Here is a 23,279-nt window from a genome sequence, read left to right as displayed (position 1 = left end):
GAATCTCTCTCCCCCAGATTGCAGTAGTTGAAGAAGATGGGCATGAAGATAAAGCCACAATCAAATGTGAAACTTCTCCTCCTCCAACACCAAGAGCTATCAGAATGACTCATACCCTTCCCTCTTCATACCACAACGATGCCAGAAGGTAAGATGTTTGTAATAAATTGGCACTTCACAGTTTTACTGCTTATTATTCTTTTTAAAATATGCTGTTCTTTAACTATTCCAAAATGACCTGATTTTTTCCTGTTTCTTCCTGGCAATTGTTTCCCCTGCCATGAGAGAGAAAGCCTTACCCTTTGTCTCTTGCATGACCAGGAGAATGTTTGTCAATGCTAAAGTACATGCTGGATATTTCTGGTTTGAGGTACAGTTTTGATCACTACTAGAAATAGTGATACTGCAAATCCTACAAAGACAACCAGCAGGCTGATTCCTATATTTTTCATCAATTGTTCTTAGCAATTTAAAAAGATTTATTTTCAGCCCTTTTTTTAAAAAAATAAGGTCCAGTCAGTCTGAGGGAGGAAAAAGTGATCTTGTATTGCTCTACATGTTGCTAAATCATTTATAGAAGAAGATATGATTGTGTCAGTTGTTGGGAGAACATAACTAAAGTATAATCAGTTAATTTGTTTGCAGAGCTCAGAAGAAAATAAAAATTACCTGCAAATGCTGGCATGTTATCTATTCCATTTCTTTATTATCATTTTGTAGTAGTTTGCCTGCTTCATTGGAGCCAGAAAGCATTGGTCTTGGCAGTGTCAATAGCAGCCAGGACTCCCTGCACAAAGCTCCCAAGAAGAAAGGAATCAAGTCTTCAATAGGACGTTTGTTCGGTAAAAAAGAGAAGGCTCGACTTGGACAGCTCAGTAAGGAATTAGTGGTAACAAGCCAAGGTCACCATTTCACAGTCTTTTTCCATTTTTAATTTTGCTTCTTTTCAGTTTCCGATTTGCTTATTTTTCTGTTTTGTCTAGCAGAACTTTCCCATTAAACTTCATTGCTATCAGCAATTATATTTGTCAAGAATTTGCTATGACTATAATGCAAATGAAAGGAGGCTTCCAGCACAAAACTAGCGTCATGCTCTTCGCTGAACCTACTGCCTCAATAGTCTCAAATTAGGGTAGAAGTGTTAACAGTGTACTCTCTAATAACCAAATAAAGAGGAGGTGAGAAAGTAGAAAGTAATAAACCACTGTAAGAGTTGTAACTATGTGCTATGGAAGGTCCTTGCAAGTAAGTGTAGCTGCTGTCCAGATTTCAGTGTGTCAATTGATGTCTGCTAGTGCTTATCACTGAATGTCCTCACCATACTCTTTCAATTACTTATGCTGCTCACGGCAACGCTTTGTTTTCTTCCTACTTCTGCCCTTTTCTCTTGCCGAGACCTTAGTCTAATTCATTCCTGGTAAAATTTTTTCCTCTGTGATTATTCCATAGGATATGTCTCTATGACATGCAAAAAACAAACAAACAAACAAACAAAAAAAAGCATAACTATAAGCAATGGAAAGTCAAGCGAGAGTCTTCAGCAAAGGCTCATAGTCTGCGTGCCCAGACAGGCAAATACATCCTTATCTGCAGTCTGTATTGTTCTAAATTGGTCTAAATCTGATTTAGCTAGATTAAGGTTAGCATATAGACACATGCCAACACAAGCATCAAATTGGAATAGATGTGTCAGTAAAAGAGAAATATTAGCTCTTTGCTAGTCACGAACTGTCACATAGTATGAATTTGTGAGGCATTAAATTTTTACTGCCATGGTGACCACATAACACCTGTAAAAGAATTTTAAGGGTTTGTAGTAACTGTAAATGCTTAAGCAATATGTAAGCCTGAAATTAAAAAATACTGAATTCATATTAAAACACATCCTTATCACAACTAGCAAACCCATCGCTAAAATCGTACAGAATAAAGTAAGGTAATAGTTAGGTCAAAGTATCGGAGTAAAATCAAAGAACTGAGCATTCTGCATTTATACTCCAATATTTCTCCTCTCTGCCCATGAGAACCTTGTGCTCTTGAAAAAAAAATAACTAATTTCTAATCGCAATTTAAATTCCTTTTTTTCACACCATGGGAAGAATAGAACTGATTTATTCAGTATTTTTCATAGTTTAATCTATTTCAGAATCTATTAAATGAATCTCTCAAATACACCTACATGTAACCATGTGCACTGATGGAGAATTTTATAAATTTAGGCTACATTATTAATTCCTGTTTACTTTCCATAAAACCAATTTTCTGATATTGATGGATTATGCATAATAATCTATGATTTCACTGTAACTCAGGAACACAGAGGAAAAAGATGTAATAAATGTGTTAGCTTTCCCTGTAGTTCCTTGCAATGTGGAACAAACATAAAATAACAACTTTAAATATTACCTCAGGAGCCATGTAATCTGTCAATAGATTAATTTCTTAATACTCACCATGATTAATAAGACATATGTATAATTGGATAAAGTCTATTTGTAATCCCAACAGTAGCTCATGAAATCGCAAAAAGATATTAGTGAAAATTTGCAGTTAAATGAAATTTTTCTGGTTTACATCCTTTAGTTCCACAGCAAAGATTTCTGTAAAATGCACATTTTAATTAAGCAAGCTAGGTTTACAAGTATGTATAAAATTAACAGTAGGACTGTTAACTGACTAAAAAGTGGGAGCAAAATATTTTTAGAAAGTGAAGTGACATTGAACAGCTGAATTATAGGGTGGTTTTTCTCATCTTTTAAGATACCAGAAGAAAAACAAATATTAAGTGGCAATTGCCATTCAACAGCAGTACTTTAAAGACAAAGCAAAATTTAAAAACCAGCAGTCATGGTAGTACTTGAATCAATTCCATGACAGGTACGCTATCTGTGCAGCGATATAATTAATAGTTCTATTTATAAGAAGATACTATATCACAGAAATTTAAATACTAAGTCCTATCATTACTGCACTGCAGTATATTTGTACGGTTTTCATAACCTAACCTTATAATGCAAAATTAATAAAAGAATCTCATTTAATTTATTGCTTAAATTAAACATTCTTATTTGATATAGATATGTATTTCTTGTATTTTTTAATATGTAAAATACCTTTTTCTTCAATAGCTTGTCAAATACTAAAAAGATAATAAATGTAATTTTGAGCCTCAGAAACATTAATTCTTTTTCCTATATGCATATTTGCACATGCACACAATTACAGTTAAAGGAACACTTTAAAAGTTTATGTCAATGAAGAAGATATTAGGGATATAAATACACATAATACTTCTGTAACTAATACTATAGTATTTCTAAAATACCTGGTAATAGTTATTCATACTTAAGAAGCAATATTGGAACTTCCCAAGTTATATCATTAACTTCAGCAGCCCTGCAAAACTCTGAAAGCATTACCTTTCAACTGCTAAACTTGCCAGAATTTTTTTATTTTATAATTTGCTACCTTTAGTGTCTCTGCTAAGTCAATTGTGTTATTGTTCAAAGGCAAGTTCATTCCTTAGGAGATCTTAGAAACAAGATTTCTAGATCCTTCACGATTTCTTTATATTATTGGAGAAGGGAAAAGGAATGTTACAGGGAGCACAGGTTCCTTTTATTTATTGATTTATTTGATTGATTGATTTTGAACTCATCCAGTCTTCTTTCACTTGTGGAATACCACACTAGACACTTACATATTCTTCTTCCCATGTTACATTTAAAATATTCTCATCCCTAAAACAAACAATACATTGCAAGTATTTTTAGCCCTGCCCAGGCAAGCTGGTCTCTGTGGTGTATGCAAAGGTCAGCTTGTTAGGGAACATTTATTGTGGCCATCTGCATGCCTGAGATACTGACAGGCACAATCACCCTGGTTTATTCAAAGGGACAGATGTGTTTGTCTTACGGTGAAGTCTGTTATGCCAAGAATACTTTCCAATCTGTGATAAACCCTCATTGCACTGCACTCATACCATCTCTGTCTTAACATACTGTGAGCTGCTCTCTCAGAAAGGTGTGGTATATTGATACAGCAGTTGGCTAAATTAAAAACTTACTCCAGAGTCTGCAATAAACATTTCATGAGATATTCTGTAAAACTTTGAAAGGCAGATGAAGTAAAGCAAAGTATACATTCATGTTTACTGTGTTTGTGAATTGCATGCATCGTTCTAGTCATGAGACTTGCAGAAGTTGTGTCCTCTTTAATAATGAAATGCGTATAGACAAGCAGGAGTGTTAAAACTACACCTGCTTTGAAAGGACAGCTTAAAGCCAGTCTTTTCTAAGTTAACATCATAAACATGATGCAGCAGTAGGTTTTGTTCTCACTTGATAGAGGTGCATGTAAATGTTACTTGTAAAAAGGAGTGAGGCTATTTCACCATGTAACATTTATACATTGTTTTATGGTTAAAATCAATGAATCGGAATACTGTGCTTTAATTAATTAAAAAATAATTTTATTATGCTTTCTTAATTGTACCAGTGTTTGCTCTACAATTGTTCACTATCTATTAGCTGAGAAATGAGAAGTTGCCATTGCCAAATGGAGTCAAGCACCAACATTTACCGTACTGTTGTCTTCTTTCTTGTGCCAGTTACACACTTTCTGAATAGCAGCACAGGAGGAAAGCAGCCCTGAAGAAGTGCTGCAGCCCCTCTGTCTGCACACATACATTCAAACGAGAGGACAGTATGGAGCCAGGGCCAGGAGACCATACTGACAGCTCCATGAGCAGGTCATTTCTTCCTTGAATCCAGGCAGCGACAAAAAAGTCTGAGCGTCTTTCCACTTCTGCACTAGGAAGGTCACATTAGTGGACATATTGTATGATCAGCATGGATCATACAATAGCAGTCATGTCCTTAGTTTATAGTATGATTTTATTTTGGTCCAGGTGTCCTTGCTTGCTGCAAGCTTCCCTTGTCACTCTATGCAAGTTATTCAAGTTCCCATGACTTTGACAGGAATTAGATGCCTACAAGACACCTCCAGAGAGACCTATGAGGTTTTTTACTTCTCTGACAGATTCTTTATGTCATCTCTAGCTTGGGAGTTAGCAGGGATAATGACATCAAAGACTCAGACTGTCTATGAAAGCAAAACAAAAGCTTTAGTATTAGGAGACTAAGTGATGCTGTATTGTCTATAATGAGGCAGTTTTGTTTGTATATTTCCCAAATAAGATTTAAAAATTGTGAGAGCATTGCTTACTTAGGACCGTGAGTCTGAGCCTCCGGAGGCAAAAAAAAAACAGGCAAAGGAGATCAGGGTGCTCTTCTCATACATTTCTGCTAAACGGAAGGAGGAGAAGGCGGCAATTTTCACCTCTACTTCTACTCTTTTCCATGTAGTAAACACTCGCCAGAATTTACTTTTGTAAGTGATAGATGTTCATTCACCACAAACACCAGATGTCATGGCTTAAGGAAATGAACACAGATGATGGTGGCAGGTGGGAGGGGGATTGAAGAGTTGAGAACGAAACAACTGAGAAAAAGCTATAGGAAAATCCGGTGGGATTTGTTTTGTTTTGTTTTCCAGGAGGTTACATGGAAACAGAGGCAGCAGCTCAGGAATCTCTGGGATTAGGCAAACTTGGAACCCAAGCAGAAAAAGACCGAAGACTAAAGAAAAAGTGAGTACCTTTTTCGTGTGACTTTCATTGGCTCAAACTTGATTCAAATGTCAGATTTTGTGTTTGCTTTACACAGACATGTAATGACAAGCAAGATCATCTACTATGGCACTTTAGCACTTAGTGTGGGGTTTTTTTCCAGCATAGAAGTTTTTAAAGCTGCATATGAAATATAGTGAAAAATGTTTAGTCTGTCAATTGTACATTATTGTTTCATTTGTGAAAGAAGATAGTTTTATGAGAAAGAGACATATTCTATTTCACATCATGATTAATTCCATGCCTTTTGCCTTCCGTGCAATTATTGAAAACTAGGCAGGCATTTAATGACTTACTACATAGGCTTTTTTCAGAAGGGAGAAAAAGACTTTCTGCATTATATATTGAACACATGATAATTTCTGTCTATAGAATTCAAAGGCTCCCCATAAACCCTAGCAGCTTTGCTTTCTTTTTACCTGTCAGCAAATGGCAACCTAGCTTCTTTTTTTTTTTTTAATTTGCATAAATTATATAATAACTTAATGGTGTCTTTGGTGCACCTCTTGTAAAACCAGTACACTGACTCATAGTAGCTGCCAGGAGCTATGGAGAACTATTAAAACACAGATACAAACACAAAAGAAACCTCTTCGCAGCATCAGTTCCAGTGTAATTAGAGGGTGTCAGAGAAATAAAGATGGTACTTAAAAATTACTTTGCAGATCCATCCTGAAAACAAACAGGTTTGTTTTTCATCCATAACCATTAAATTTAGTGCTATTATTTGAATTCTGAAAGCTTCATTTTTTAAATTTGCAGGGGTTTTGGTTTCTTTCAGTCTTTTAACGTTCCTTTGCAAAGTTTGAAGGGAATTTGCAAGTCTAATCCAAATAATTCAGTCATAATGTTTCAGGTTCTCTTTAAATTTTAAATTTATATGTAGAATATTTTTAATCACTACTTTCATATCAAGCTCCTGATGAAATATAACTTTAAATATACACATCCATGGAATATACAAATGTAAGTGTTCCATTCAAATCAGTCTTTACTTAGCAATTAAAGATAGAGAAGCAGTCATTGTGCTGAGAGGGAAGAAACATTTTAAATTCAATTAAGAAATTTACAATAACATTCACAGGGTTAATTGAAGTTGATGAGTCGTCCCTGTATTTCTTATTTATACATTTTTATCATTCAGTCATTTAGAAATATGTGGATGTAAAAGGTATGTTACTATACTTTTTTACTAAATCTATAAAATGTCTTTGAGACAGTCATTGTAATTTGTAAAGAATATCATTGAATTTTCAGCAGCTTATTTTTTGAAGGCCCTATTTTTCTTCCAGCTCTAAGGACTGAAGGTACCACAGTTTCAAAATCACTTTGAAGGGACAAATGTCTTCACTTTGTTTGCTTTCTCAAACTAAATTATAAGTTCAAAGAACTAAATAAAATAACCTAAGACTTGACACACCACTGCATTCATGACATGACTACTTCATATATGAGAGTGCCAACCAGTTTATGGTCTGGAAGTAGTAGGTGTGCAGGTAATCTGTTATTAGACTTCTGTCTAATCTCACACAACCCGAGTTTTCCATGCTTTCTGCTTTTCAAGTCTTTCCTTTTTTTTTCTCCTGTGTCTGTCTGTCCTTGGATTAGATTCTTTATGAATTAGACATAATCAAAATGTTCTCTGCTGGAAGGAGAGGAATCGTTCCTTTGTGACTATGAATATTCACCTAGTCTGAACTGCATACTATTTATCCTAAGTATATGTTATATACCTATGTCATGAAGACTTTCAATTTTTTTCCCCTGTTCCTTTAGATTTATCTGTCTTCATAGTTTCTCATTTTATATGGTATATATATATGGTATAGTTGTAAAGGAACTGTAATATAGGAAAAATGTAATTTTTTAATTAAAAATTTTGTTAGACACACACATGAGATTCTACTGAATTATAAAAATCATTAGGGTGCCAAGCTATCAATAGGGTATAAGAGAATTAACACTTCCTTATAAAACACGCAGTCATGTATTTGCATGTTTTACCTTGGAAAGTATTAAGTTGAAACAGTCCAGAAAGTCAGTTAAATGAAAAGTTTGTCTCAGTAAGTCAGATTCCTTCTCACCAACACTTAACAACGCATAACTCCCTCTGGAAGTAGAGCCTTCACATATACAGTAGCTGCAGGATTACCAATCTGGGTAAGGTAAATTAAAATACTATGCTGTGTAACATTAAGGATGATAGTAATGTGTATAAGGTTTATAAGAGGTAATAAGATAAGTCTGAGCATCGTATGCCATCTTGTGATGTAGCAGTGAGATTTACATTCAAGCTTTTGATTCCTTTTTGCTGCTAAACAAAACTGCCCTACGAATGCTGCAGAGACAGTGAGCCCCCAGTCACTGGAACAGAGCGAGCAGAGCACTTCACCTTGTAAGAATTTCTGTGGCTAACTTAGGTTAGGACATAAAGCCCCAAGAGAAACAGGGCCACTGACAGTGTAGTTAAAGGATAGGCTAAAGCAGAGAAGCACTCCTTTGTATTACAATTTGGGGGTGTGAGAGCTTCACTTATACTGACTTTGTCACTTCCTTAAAAAAAAACTCCAAAACCAAACCCACCCCACCCCCCAAAAAAACCCCAAAATCCCCACAAAAGCCTCAAAATGGCGTCTCTCCTAGACGTGAAAGCAGAGGTCTGGTTCATCAGTGATCAACACATCAGTACTGTGAGCAGTATGCATGAGTTTCACCAGAGCGCTTTGAGTTAGTAAATTAAAATTGTATAGAAGTGATTATAAAAGGATGTATTCCTGTTAAAATGCTATCCATGGTATTTATTTCAGTTGAATTAATATCTTAAATGAAAACTATCTTAAAATGCTGAATCTCTAATTTTGCATTTTGAACATATTCAACTTCATCGGTTATTCAGCAAGGGTGTTCCTACCCCAGGGATGAAGCACGATTTTTCAGATTGTCAGCTGCTGCAGCCAGTAGGTACTAAAGGTCCACCAGGTCTCCTGGCCTCCTGCTCCCTGAATAGCAAGCACGTGCACTGAGCCTGTTCTAGCCTTGTGGAGTTACAAACACACTGCAGCATGCTATAGTATTTTAGTGCCATTTATATGCATGGAATAGATTACTGAATAATACATTTCCCTCTGAAAAGTTTCATGAGGGAACATAATTCTGGAGACCAGTTCTCTCTCTGGTGATTATAGTGTCATTAACCCAAATTTCAACGTTTTCCTCCTTCTTGCTTAGAAGATGCTATTTAGATGTAAAATTTCATTCCATTTCAATTGACTACTTAGGCGTCATTAAAATTTAATTAGTAGTTTGTCTTAATGATATGCTAGACATTTATAAACCTCAAACAAGAGTCTCTATTAATCCAACATTTGTTTATTACAGTAGATTTATTAAGAACATGTCTTTCTCCTAAGGCATCAAAGAGAAATTAGGGAAGCTGTGTAGAATTTTTAAATTAGACCCAACATGTTCCTAAAATAATCTGAAAAGATGAACTTAAGTTGTCTGGTTCATCCATAGATGTTTACTCTCAGACATTAAATATATGACAGCTCTAGTTAACATTAAAACTTTTAAAGTCTTGCTATTTGTAAATTGAATGTGGAGTCCTAGAAAACAAAAAAATAATGTCAGGGATATTTGGAGCGTTTAAGGTATTATTCCATTGTTTCGTAAAAATAATTGATGTCAGGTGTGACAAAGGATAATGCACTGCATTTTTATTATTTAAATTAGCCTTTTAACTCTGCTTCACTTGTTCTATACAAAAGCTGTTAATATTTTGTATATAATGTCTTCTGCCTTTTGTCTGATTCTTAGAGCCAGTTTGCCTAATGAGTAACTTCTTCAAGAAAACTCAGAGTTTAGGACTAAAATTATTAATGGCACTGATACCCTCTATGTCACCATTACCTTCATTTAAGTGTCCTAATGATTCCAATAATTTGCACTCATCTAAATCATAAATTTTGATCAAGGTATACTTTCCAGAAGGCACCCATCACTGAAATGAAGAATGGAGCTTTTCTCGTAGTATTTTTTTTCCTAGTGATTAACTAGTCTCCCTCTGAAAAATGGTTACTTAATTTCCAATTCTGAATTTTGTAGTCAACTTCAGCTACCATTTATCTGTGACAGTGTATACGCTATCCCAGCTGTTCATAGCATCATCTCTCGTGGGTATTTTTGCACCAAATAATATGACTGTGCACAATAACTTGGCCTTGGCATTTGCTCAGCGTTGTCATGTTAGCCCAAGCTGGGACTCAGCATAGGATGTTTCAGGTCAGTCCAGTTTCTATTGCAACACATAAAGGTTTGCAGAGGGTTTGGACAGAGACATAAGTACCCCCTGTATAGCAAAGTTGATCAGCATGTATCCTACAAAATGATTCATACCTCAGAGAAAGGGTAGATAGCACTGTGCCTAAAATCAAATAATCTGTATCTCCCTTAAAAATGCATATCCCCACTGACCTCATCTCGGGTAGAAAATTAAGACACTTAATAAAAGCTGTATAAATGTTTGACTGTCCTTTTCACTAAAACACCATATGAGGAACTCTTTATAAAATCTTCTTTAACAATGAACTCAGCAAAACTTGAAATACTATCAACCAATATAGCCACGTTTGCTTCCCTTTTTGCTGTGTCTGTCCTAGTGAACGTCGATTGTATTCTCCTTGTCTACAGTTTTTTTCAGGAGTTATGTCAAATAATCCTTAGCCAAAAGCCTCACCGATGGCAAATACAGCTCCAAAGAGTCTTGCTTTGTCTTCCAAAGTGCCGTATAGCTCTGGGTGCCAGTAATGTATATCCTTTTCGAATGTAATGTTTGATTTGATCTGCAATATGCAATGGAACAGCAAATAAGAATCTGCCTGTAGAAGGGAGCTGCTGAGGAAAGACATGACATGTCTTCTATGTTGCATAAAAGTATGTAATGATTTTTTTTATAATCAGTGATATTTCATAGGATGTGTTTAATTCATCCTGTGCAAAGCACTAACATAAGGCAAGATTCAAGAGACGAAGTGCTATGTAGTCCTAGATTTGACCTTGTGCATGCTGCTAACGCAGTTTGAGATTGCCCTATGCCATTGCTTCCCCAGCAATCCCAAATACAAATCTTCCCCATGAAAAAAAACTTTGCATGCATGTCAGCTAGTCTGGATCATACTGACAGGATTCCAGCCCAGAAGCTGATAAATTCCCCAGTTTATTATTTTGAGTGTTGGAATAACAATCACAACTTACCTCATAGCTGATGAAATAACTGCACTGTGTCATAATGCCATCACTCAGAGTCATCTGGCAGTGCAGAGCTTTAGCTTCACTGTTTCTTCAACTTTGTTTGATTTGATTCTGGAGAGGAATCTCTTAATTCAACATTTTAAAAACTAGCATAAGATGTGAGAGTTCTATTTTCTGACGGAAAAAAAAAAGTAAACCTTTCTTTCCTGTTTTGGGGAGATTTACTCCATAGGCACAGGTGTGTGTTTGCCAGATATAGCCTCCCACCTTCAAGTGGATTGCATAAAAGCCTTGATATACAAGGACACATATATAAGCTTGCATACATGAATAAAGACTTGTAAAATCGAGGCCTAAGTAATTTTCATATGTAAAATTATGGTGTAAAAAAATAAATTAGTATTTGTGGCCTTATCATTAACCTTGCAGAGAGAATTGCAATGCTGTTAAGTCTCAGATGACTACAGTGATGTACATATGAAACAACAGTAACTTCTACATGATCAGAAGAGCATGTTGAATTAACTGGCTTTTCTTCCTTTCTAACTAAAAAAAAAAAAAAAAGAGATATAAATGTTGGCAAGTTCCTCTGATAAATTTGACCAATTCCTCGTTATGCTTCAGCCCTATGCTTTTGTTGGTTTTCAGTTGTATATATCCTTCAAAAATTGGCAGGTGATAGAGAGAAGTCACAAAAAATAGGCCTCACATTGTGGTTATCCACACTTAAATAAAATCAGTAAAAGAAAAAAGAACACTGTGGCTTCCATTTTTTTATGGGCATATCTAACTTTTAGATTCCTGTCAACAGGCTACTTGAAAAAATGTCTGTGTAGACCTTTTTGTGGAATAAGAGTTTGAAACACTGTAGTTATCATTTAGCTGTTCTTGAATCCGCACAATGTCCGTTTAATTAGGCTTTATGTGTGCAAATGTAATTAGAATTTGACATAGTGTATTTGTGACTAGAAATAAGCTCTCTTTGCAGTATACAAATAGGTGTTTCCTAGTAATTTTCTTAATTGCACACATTTTGATAAAATTAATCCAATTGGTTTAATTAAGATCTTTTTCTGTGCCATCCATCTAATGTTCCTATATACTTAAAGTTTGCTAAACACCATTATATCCTAAAGGTACATGATTTATTTTTTTACAGTAGCTCTTAAGAATATAATGCTTTTTTTTTCTCCAATCTTTTACTTACAGATTCTTCAGAAAAATTATGGTTTTGCGTTTAATTTCTTCCCTTCTTATCTCATCTATGAGAAACTAACTGATGTTAGTAGTTTTCAGACTGGTCTTTAGTTCTTCCTCTAATTCTAGCAAATAACACTGTCTTCAGTAGCTATTTATTTGCTATTTTCTTATTCCAGTGGAGGAAGGAGTGGTATTCAGTGTTCTGATATGTCGTTTAGGATTGTCGGCTGTGTCCACCATGGTTTTCTCTTGGCTGGATCGGTGTCTAATCCTTGAGACATACATAAAGATGAATTCTCTTTTTCAACTTAATACCTTTAGCAAACATTTTTAACACTATCTGGAAGATCCTTTCAAATCATTAGTCAGTCAAAGCTTTTGCAATGTTAAAAATGTATCTTGCTATTTCATTAGATACTTGGAGCCTTTTTAGCATTACAAATGTAAGGATATATGGGTATTTCTCTTGCAGAGATTATTAAACCTTACTCAGATTATTCTGAAGATTGAAAAAGTTGATACAACATATTTTATGCTATGTCTAAGTTAAATATTTATTTTTTTAAAATCTTGTATTTTAAAAAATAGTTTTTTTACCCTTTGCCAAGTTTTTTTTATTCTTTTCCTCATAAAAGATAAGGATATGTGTATCAACAAGTTGCATGGTTTTGATCAAACAAAAGCTAGACCAAAGCCCCAGTCCTTGACTTATCTACATGTATAGGGCTATCTATTACAATTGTGGATAAATATAAGCATCTACCCTCATGCATGCAGCTGTCTCTCTAAAAGATGATCTCCAGCAGATGCAAGTGTCCTGTCAGATTAAGGGATTTAAGGGAAGAATAAGTAAAACACAGCAGAGGAAAACCAATTCTACTTAACTTTTAGTTTAACGTATGTCTAAGGAAAATAGTGTTCCTTCAATAAAATGCTGATAAAATGGTTGTTCTATAAAATGGAGAAAGCTAGAATTTAAAGATCCATTTTTTCCTGCTGTATTTTATTATTCTGCATACAAGATGCTCAGGAAGTGAAGGAATGTCCCTTGATCCTCCGCTTCTATAATGGGGGAGACTGGAATGGCCTTCAGGTCCCATAAGTTATCTCCAAGCAACTGCAAATTGCCAACTCATTAAAGCCGACAGAAAATTACTTGCATTCCAATTAATCCCCCTCTTTATTTCTCTCTACCCATACCCAAAGGAGTATTCAGGGGAAGATGTAAGAAGTGGGAATTCTAGTTCAATAGGCTCTAGAAGGTCCAAAATTAAAAGCTTTTCCAGCTTTTTAGTTAGCTCAGTAGATTCTACTGAGCTAATTTACAGTTAGCTCAGTAGAAAAGGAGCATGAATCGTGAAAGTGTATTCAGTTCTAGTGCTACTTCCATCAGATTTGGTAACTGAATAGTTCTCTAGTCCTTTATTTATATTGCATACCTTCATTGTCCTTCCCTTCCTTTATTTCCCTTTCTTAAGCTTTCTGTGTATAAATTTGTCGTTTGTTTCCATCTACTTTTCTATATCGCCCTTTCTCTTCTTTCTCCCAGCTGTTCTGCTGATCTCACACACATGAAAACCAAAATTTAAGATATTGAAACCAGGGCCCTGCGGAACTCACTGAAGTGTCTGGAACCTCTTCTTTTCACCCCCGCATTTTCTACAGCTATGTCTACCAAACATTTTTGTATCTCTGTAAATCATTTGTTAATAGAAATATAATATTCTGAGATGTCTGAGTTTCATTCAGGCATATAATTTTCTTTTTATGATGGCAATTAAAGGAAGCTGAAGAAGTTTATTATTGGCAACAGCATCCTGCTTTCTTCTACAGATACTGTTACCAAATATATTGGCAAGAATAGGTTGCCTAGAGGGCAATTCACTCATACTGGTATGGGTACTGATCTAATGTTAGTATGACTGCTTAAATTAAAAAATTGCATGGCATAACTAACTATACTAACTGACTGTTAGTCACCTATATACATAAACTCTGCATAATTAAGGGGAAAAAAAGAACCAAAAAAACAACAAAAAACCAAACACCACAGAAACCCCAGTCTAGGTCATTTATCATTACTATGAGTTATTTTGCTAAAATATTAGTGACTTCCACATAGAAAAGTAAACCTTGGGGCTTACTTCATTCAATTTTACAGTGTCTTTATGGTAATTTGCTTAAATTCAGAGGTTTGGGATTCTCAGGATTTTTGATGTTACGCAAAAATCATTATGAAATCATTCAAATCTGGGTGAAATGCTTTGATTTGAAAATCTATTCAAGATTCACTGCTTACAGTTCTTTGACACAAATATGTATTGTACATGGAAGATGTGCTGTGCTAAGTGGTACCTAATAAATAACCAACATCAGCATAATGAAAATCTCATTTGAACAGATGTACTTGCTCTTCACAAGAACATTTAACTTCTTTAAAGCATTCAAAGACCAGTTAGAAAGATTTCTGTAGTTATAATGGTGGTGGTATTTTACCTATCATATGATTATTTTTTTTTTCAAGACTACTATATGTTCATTAACATTTATGTGCTTTTTTTTCCATTAATCTCTCTCCATCTCATGAAAAGCATATCTGGGTAAGTTAAAACACCATGGCTGCTGAACATATTCATTTTCAGCACCATGTTTATTTTCTATGTTTTCTTCTTATTTCTTTTTTTTCTTCTGTGAACATTGCAGAAAACTAACTCAAATGAAACCTTTCAAAGTATTCAAAATAACGGTAACCTGCGAAAGCATATGCAAGTACAGGTCAGGACTTGCTTGTGCAGGGCTTAACAGGATAGTTAACTACATTGAGAATAACTTCTGTCATTTTTTTGAAATAAATGTGTTTTAGAAGGTATGAAGCCCAGAATCACAAAGATATTTGAAAGTTTAAGTCAATAGAAAAATTTTGATTGTGAAGGCCTAGACTAACAATTGCTGTTAAGGCATAAATTCTGTTTAATTAAATCACAGAGGACTCCAACTCATAAACACTCCAGTAATCTGGAGAAAAAAAGTCCTTTTTTTCTGTTTGAGCCTTCATGCTCTGTAGTCATACAATAATATTTCATTTGTGTGTATAACTTACTATTTTCTTTTTTACCAGTTCATTTTTTTTTTTATGTTTGGGCTTTGGGTTTTTGGGGTGTTTTTTTAGTAGTTAACCTGATAGCAAGTTTAAAACCTTCACCTCCTCTTTTATCTATCATATAAATGTTATTTTCTTCTTGAATAATTTTTGGGTCTCGGGGAGAAAATTTTCTCCATTCAAAGCATATATGCACTATAACTTTCTAAAGGTGTAAGGATAAAAAACTCAAAGAGAACAGGGATTACCACATTAATTTAGAATATGTGATTATGAAATAGTGTTATAAAAATAGATTTGATAACATTTAATCAATCTGGGTGCTCCAGGGGTCTTTAATGTTGTACAGTACATTCAATATTGCAAGGCTATCTATTATGCAGGTCTATTTCACAGGTGGTTGTTTGGTTGTTTTTTTTTTTTTTAATAGTGGCTCTACAGCTCTAATTTGTTAGGGTCTGTATTAAGCATTCCTGAACATGCCCCACTTTGTTTAATATACATCTTCAGAAAAAAGAATGCTGCCCTTCAGTTTGCATACACTTAAAATGTACACTGTTAAATGTGCTTTGCTAATCTGTGTTATCTGGGTTTATGTTAAATTTGTCCTTCCTGATTTTATAGATTTAAAAACAGATTTATTAGCTGTATCCTGATTTCTGTTTCAGTCATTTTTTCTGAAAACTCCTTAAAGTTTGATATAAACATTTTGTAAAAAAAAAAGGGAATTTAATTTTGTCCATTGTCCTGTCTGACTATAATATCGAATATCCAAAAGGAGAAAGAATGAAGATTTCAAATGGTTTAAAAACCAATCACTTAAGTGCCAAAGCTGAAATAAGATCTGGCCCAATTTTTAATTAGTGCAGTCAGATGGATCCTTTCAGATTAAATTAAATCAAATCAGCACTGTATGGCAATATCAAGTCTGAGTCTCTTCTCCCACCACCACCACCACTTTAAAAACATCTATACTATTGCAGAACAAAAATAGATGAAATATAGCTTCTTATTTTTTATTAGACACTTATTATAATTATGAATTTATACAAATGCCTTTTGTCATGTAATGGTCTTAGCTACAGGATTCTAGACTCTCTTGACTATTTATCAAATGACAGTAGTAAAGATGACATTCAAGACCATATTTATACATTAGAAATCCTCTCTCCTGAATTTTGAAGTGTTTCAATGTATGTTACCTTTCAAGAGGCAGGTGCATTTAATTTTAATATTATGATATGAATATGAAATCATAGGATTACTCAGACAAATACAGTATACTTGGTCTTTCCTTTCTGTCTATTTCTCTTCTAGAAACTTATCAAGTATATTTTGTTGTAAACTAAACATTTTAATATTGATAATAATAAAAGTGATAGTGTCAGTAATAATAATAATCAGGCGATCTGCTAGGTAAACAATTTCATCTGTTGTCTTCTTAAGAAAATGTCTGGGAGTAAAGGCCATTTCATAAAAATCCAAATTAGCAATTAGGCAAATTTTTTTTTACAAAATCTGCTTGTATTTTACAAACATGATTTGACGTTTTACTTCACTGTGCCTCCTTTTCAATTTATTTCACATTTATGATTACATTTTAACTAAGAGACATTACAATATGCAGAATATAATATCCCATGAGGGCTCTTCTCCACTAGAACTATCAGAGTAAATGCTATTATTTGCAGAAATACGAATATCTGTGCTGAAACACTGTTCAGGTTTCATCAGGACAGTGTCTGGACTTTGTGTACTACAGAGAGCGTTTGCTTTATGTGTATCAGAAATACTATGCTGTTATTTCTTGTTTGCTTCATAGGGGTAGCCTCATCTTTGTAAGGAAAACTGAATGTCACCGAATGACGTGTTTTAAATCAAGATCTTGTTAACTTCCCACACATGTCTATTTAAAGATTATTCTTCTTTTAATGAAGTTCATTGAGTTTTATGCAATGAGTTGGTTAGGGCTATCTATACAGTACTAGAATTTTCCTGGTGCAAGGGAAAGATAAATATAAAATAGAAAATTTGCAAAATAACAACATAGTTTTGCTCTTATCATTTTCCCCTTCCTTTTGCTCCCATGTACCTCTGTCGTCCAGAGGGATACTGAAGCATTCATAGTCCACATAGTATGAGACAGCTGTGCTCTCATCTTGATAGGTTGATTTGGGCAGCTGCACCTGGCTCTCAGCAAAATGGTGCCAAAGAAAATGGCCCAGTGTAATGGTATCTTTAGGAAGGAATTTTGGGGACGATTAGACATTAGAAGTCAATGCTAAGGAGGCAACCCTGCTTCTCTGACACACAACTCTACAACACAACTTGATGTGATTTTTCTTTTCTGTCTTTGATAAAAGAGTGAAGACAGCCTAATTTATGAGGCACTCTTTCTAAAACAAATACAAGCATATCTCAGATTTTGGATGAATGCTAAACAGCTGATGTTCACCAAATTTCCTTACTTTGCAAAACCAGGCTCAGAGTGATGATATCTTTTAAACAGGATATTGCACTTCCTCCCATAATGTCTCCAGGAAGTAGATTTTATTCTTGAACAGTAATAATGTTATATTTAAAAATACAGCTTTAATTTGGAATTCATTTCAGTGGTGGTAAGTGGTTTAAAGCCCTATCAGCAAAATAATAGCATTTATAGTAATGCCTAATTCATGTAAATTCTTCCTTATTGGTTTGTTTTCATATGTTGCCAAAAAACAAAATGAGCATGGAAATAATTACGTTTTAATTCCCTACCTCCTTACCAATGTGAAGTGGAAACATTATAACATGTAGTACTCTTCTGACAAAGTCTTAGGAGGAGAAAATCCCTACGTTCCCTTGCAAAGCATCTTCCAAATAAGAGAAACTGCGTAATCCTATTCACAATCTCCAAACCCTATCTTTGTAATGCAAGAAAATAAGATGAGCTTTAGGGTATTCATCTCTTCTTCCTCCTGTGATCAAGTGTATGTCTTTGTAAGGAAAACTGAACTGCAGTAGCCAATATTTGGCTTTAGGGACCTTCTGTTTTCAGGAAGCCAGTGACTATCCCACAAGGACAATAGTACATTCAAGCTGTTCTAAAATATTTGGGTTATATTCCAAAATAGGCAGATCACTGGATTAATTTTTCTGATAATTTGCACTATTGATCAAAGCAATACTTCCCCCGCCCGCCCACCCACCCACCCCTTACATGGCACTTTGAACTTATTTTGAAAGAGTGGAGTTTTTTCTGTAGTGCTAGTTCATATAAAAAAAATCCCCAGAATTCTCTTTGACTGCTGACTGAAGAATATCTCTCTCAGTCAGAAAAACAGAAATTCTGGGTTTAGTTCTGGTTTAGAAATTGAAGGTTCGTGTTCTTCATATCTTCTAGTGTGTATTAAAAAGTAGTCAAAGAATACTGTTCAGGAAGTAAAATATAATTTAAAGTAATCTTTAATATTTGAGAGGTGTTTAAACATCTAAGGGAAGGAAGCATAAGTTCTGAGGCATAAAATTATTTTTTAAAGGAAAAGAAATATTATAAAAATAATTGTAGTCTTCCACACCAGTAAGTGAGGCACAGGCCTTATGATGGCTGTAGTCCGTGTGCATGTCAAAGTATAGGATTTTAACTTTACACTAAAAATATTTTTAATCTGAAACACTTTCCTTCTACATGCCAAGACCCTTTGGATTATGTTAATCATACTCTAGTCTTTGGCTATAGCATATACCTAGGGCATTCCATTTCTTGCCTGGCCCCATTTTCTTCAGGCAGAATCAACAACCACAGCTAGATTTGCTTCCAGCTCTGTGAGCCAGGCTGGCTCTGAGGTAACAGCGGTGCTTTCTGACTTTCGGAGGCTGTATTTGTTTAAGAAGCACTGGAATAATGCTAAACTTCCACACCAAGCCTCAGGCCAGTTCAGATGTTGCAAAGTCACAGAAGACTGTCTAGAAATACATACTTTATAATTCCAGCATGAAGGAATTAAGTTTATCATGGAAGTGAGACTTTAAAGTGCTAATGCCTCTTCTGGAGGCACCTCGGTTCCTGAAGCCACACAGGGATTTAACACCAAATCAAAGAAATAGGCTAAAACTTTGTTCCCATCTCCTTGTAGACCATGTGCTGCTGCTGCAGGAGACCAACACAAGCAAAGGCAGCCAGTGGCCCTGAAAGACATAGCCTCCTTTTTTTACTTACTATGTTAGCCAGCCCTGCTCTTTCAGTTGGGATGGGTGAAGAGAAAAGCCTAGATAAGGAAAAATCTGAGGTCAGATTCCTCCAAGAACAGTGTCTCCATCTGCAGAAGGTGCAGATCCCTGGGCTTGGGCTGACTTTGGGGAAGGAGCAAGTTGCACAGGGTTTTGCACAGTCCATGCTCTGCCTTAGGTCACCAAAACCAGCCAGGTGAGGAAGAGACATCCCTGAAAGCTTGGCTCTCTCTCAGGGCAACCATGCCAGCTGTAGCCCTGTTGTGGCACATGATGGAGTTATAGCACTGCTGTAGCTTTGCAGGCACCCTGCAGAACCAACTCCAAGGGAAGGCTGCAACCCACATACCTCATCCACAGGTAGCTGGGAGGTGGCCAAGTCTGGACATACCTTAATTCTGCTTTCCTAAGCAGCTCAGTGTATATGTCTCCCTGGGAATATGGGATTCCTGTACCTCCACCAGCTACTGAAGGTAACATGGTGTTTGTATACCCAGAGCGCAACTTCTCATTTTACTGGGGATTATGCTTTCACAGAAAGCAAGGATAGCTCTACAATGTCTTTGGACATCTGAGTGACAAAGGATAAAATATGCTGCAAAAGATGTGTGGGAGGAGAAGTCAGATTAACTTCGATAATGCTGTCAGGTATTTGTAATGTTACGTATTATTATGGCATAAACACAGAAAATCAAGCAGCTGTCTTTCTATTAATATCCAGAGCCAGGGACTTTATCATGTATGCAAAATGGATATTTGAGTTCCATTTACTACTAAAGCCAAATTCTCTCAATCTGGCCCCTTGGCAGTGCAAAAATCCCAGAAGGGAGTACTCCTTACAAGTAAGATCACCGCATCGCTTTTATCTCCTGTATTTTTATAGTACATATATTTGAAAGGCTGGTAATGCAGTTAAAAATTGCCAAGGGATAATTGAACCCCAAAGGCTGCAGTAGCGAAGGAGGACAGAGCAAAACTGAAGCTATAATTCCAAGGTTTCCTTGTTATATGGGAATGTAAGCAAATTTTAATACTACATTAGCATAGTCCCTGTCTAATTTGTTTTTCACTACAACTTCTTGCTGAGAGCATTCTTTTGTGTTTCACTCAGTAGGAGGCAGCTGAAAATATGTTGTTAAATACCAGGAAAAAAAAAAAGACTTCTGAAGGACTGCTTTTTCTATGCTGCCGCCACAGTGGGTTCTTCATTCCTGCTCCAGGAACAAAAACGTCTGGTCAAATGGTTGAATGTGTTTAATATAGACCATTTTCCTCATATTCTACTTGGCTGGTCTATACATAACTTTACCAAATATTTAATGCCACTATATTAAAAGTATATTTTAAGCTTTGAGAATTATGTTTTATATACACACTCATTGCAAACCAGAGAAGCTGCAGATGCAGGAGGTGGATTGGTAGCTGATCAACTCAGTAAAAATATATCTATGTATATATGTATATGTATAAAATTGAGAAGCCACATCAATTCTATGATTATAAAAACAGATATATCAGTAAACCACGTAGATTTATTTTGTATATAAGCAATAATGAAAAAAAAAATAACATGGAATTATTAAAGGTACAAGCAACTCTTAATTAGCCATGGCTGGCTTATTTAAAATGCAGAATAGCTGTACTCTAGAGACCCTAAAATTGTGCATAGCTGGTCCAGCAAGTTTACTGTTTCAAATAGAGAGACCTCTCAGAGCCGGCTGCATTACATCCATGCTTAGCTCAGATTTAGAAGTTGGCAATTTCAGGTCTTCCTGGGTCACTACCAAATCAGAACTAAAGGATTCAGATACTCAGGAGGAATCCTTCAGTTTTGTCTCATCACCAAGGTCTTCTATTATACGGATGATCCTTTTATACAGGTTATCCCAATTCTGTATTGCTTCATCTAAGAAAGGGCAGAAACCTTGCCTTTTCTATGTTAGTTGTTTAAAGGGATGTCAAAATGCACCAAGAAAAAAAAAAAAAAAAAGAAGGAAAAAAAAAGAGGTGGAAACAGAGGAATACATTTAAAAAGGGGAAGGAGCTGTATTATTCACTGGTGTTTTCTATGCCTTTTCTATGCCATTTCTATGCCTGCCATCATGCTTCACTGTTGTTACCCTTAACAAAAAGGCACAGTTGCATCTATATTGTCCCTACACATACCTCTTGGTATTTAACATTTTCTTCATCCATTTTCAGACATGAACTTCTGGAAGAAGCTCGGAGGAAGGGTTTGCCCTTTGCACAGTGGGATGGGCCAACAGTGGTTGCCTGGCTGGAGGTAAGTGTCGGCTATAACTTGGAAATGTGAGTCACATTTGTAGACTGCTTCTATGTGCTCATTCTTACAAAATCCAAAAAAGACTGTAAAAGTCTCCTTCTCTCTCTCCTGCGCACTGTCCCATGAACACTAAGCAGATTTTGACACTGGATGGTGTAAATCAAAGACAAGGCAGAAAGTAACGATATTCTTATACAAATACACAGTCACCCTTATGTGGCAAGGCTGTGTTACTTCAGCAGACGTACAAGCTCTTTGTTGGCTCAAGGAACAGGTGTCTATTCCTTGTCTATATCAAGCATCCCTGTGTATTCACACCTGTTCTTTTTTCTGTTGTGGGTATCATCCACTGATTATCAGATAGAATTCACAGAGTTTTCCCCTTCAATTAAAAAAAAAGGTCCCTTTCTAAAGCTTTAAACAGGAATATGTTCAGGGAATAAAAGACTGAAGAATGAAAGCAGCTGATGTCTACAAAATTTCTGCTTCATATTAAAATTGCTGAAGGTACCTAATGAAAAAGATGAAATGAAAACTGCAGAAAGGCAGCTCAAGCATTTGTGCACGACCTTGGAAAATGGGATGATATCTTCCTTCCCAAAAATTATCTCTGTTAATATGGAACATTCATTAATTTGGCTGCTACCTGACTTTTTCATATGACTGAGTTGTATAACCAGATTTGTATCAGTAGGAAATATTCAATATTACAGTCAAAGTGGATTTGCTGGAAACACGAACATACAAAGGTCTATACATTTCTGAATACTGAGAAAAATCTGCCCTTGATGTCCTCCAGGGTGATCCAAAATATGAAGATATTTCTGACAAGTTAAGCCCTAATCTTTTTTTCTTTGATTCTTAGCTGCAGAATAGGATATGCTTCCCACTGTCTCAGAGAGGGGCTGTAAAGAGAAATTGATGTCTATGAACTTTTGGGGAAATATGATGAGATTAGCACAGGAAAACCCATGAGGAAGTTTATGTTGCAGTATTCAATGGAGATTGAATACTGATGATAAAAAGATATGAGGCCAGAAGTACTGTATTTATGCAGTGAGCATCAGTGTATTCAGTCAGCAGATGGACACTGTGCATTTCATACTCTCCTGGGGAAAATATAATTTGTGACCTTTTGACTAAAAAAAAAAAAAAAAAAAAAAAAAAAGTAATATTAAAAGAGACGAAGACCCAAATTAAAGAAGTGTATGTGGTCACAGTTGTGACATTTCCAGACTTTTCAGGATGTGACATTTCAGCCTTAGCATATTCTGGACATTCCTATGTAGCACAGACATAGCTGAGATATATTTTAAGAGCTGTGGCTTTTCTTAGCTAATTCTGGAAAAGTATATAATTCTTGATATCTGGGTTCTCTGCCTAGAACAATTACTGTGCCTTCTTTTTAGAAACTATTTTCATCTAACCTCATTTCCTGGTAGAGACAGCTGTTTGTTAAAGAACTAACTTACCTAATTTGTTAAAGAACTGATTTACCTAATGAGTGGCAAACAATTGAATCTATTTCTGCAGGCTGAATGACT

General features: G+C 35.4%; 1 protein-coding gene across 14 annotated transcripts in view; it reads left to right on the top strand.

Annotated features, from left to right (window-relative positions):
* Positions 1–23,279, top strand: part of PPFIA2 (PTPRF interacting protein alpha 2) — a 356,002-nt gene that overhangs the window by 315,663 nt on the left and 17,060 nt on the right. For 7 of the 14 annotated variants that reach the window (XM_080393250.1, XM_080393247.1, XM_080393243.1 and 4 more), the window contains 4 exons: positions 18–148; positions 721–902; positions 5,557–5,650; positions 21,654–21,735. In XM_080393250.1, coding sequence (XP_080249376.1) covers positions 18–148; positions 721–902; positions 5,557–5,650; positions 21,654–21,735 — 489 coding nt within the window. The remainder of the gene's footprint in view (positions 1–17; positions 149–720; positions 903–5,556; positions 5,651–21,653; positions 21,736–23,279) is intronic. The other 7 variants (XM_080393253.1, XM_080393245.1, XM_080393246.1 and 4 more) reach the window with 2 other exon arrangements.

Source organism: Falco punctatus, assembly GCF_963210335.1.
Source record: "Falco punctatus genome assembly, chromosome: 6".
Taxonomy (NCBI): domain Eukaryota; kingdom Metazoa; phylum Chordata; class Aves; order Falconiformes; family Falconidae; genus Falco; species Falco punctatus.
Note: the sequence above shows the minus strand (reverse complement) of the source record. Positions and strands in the feature narration are given on the sequence as shown.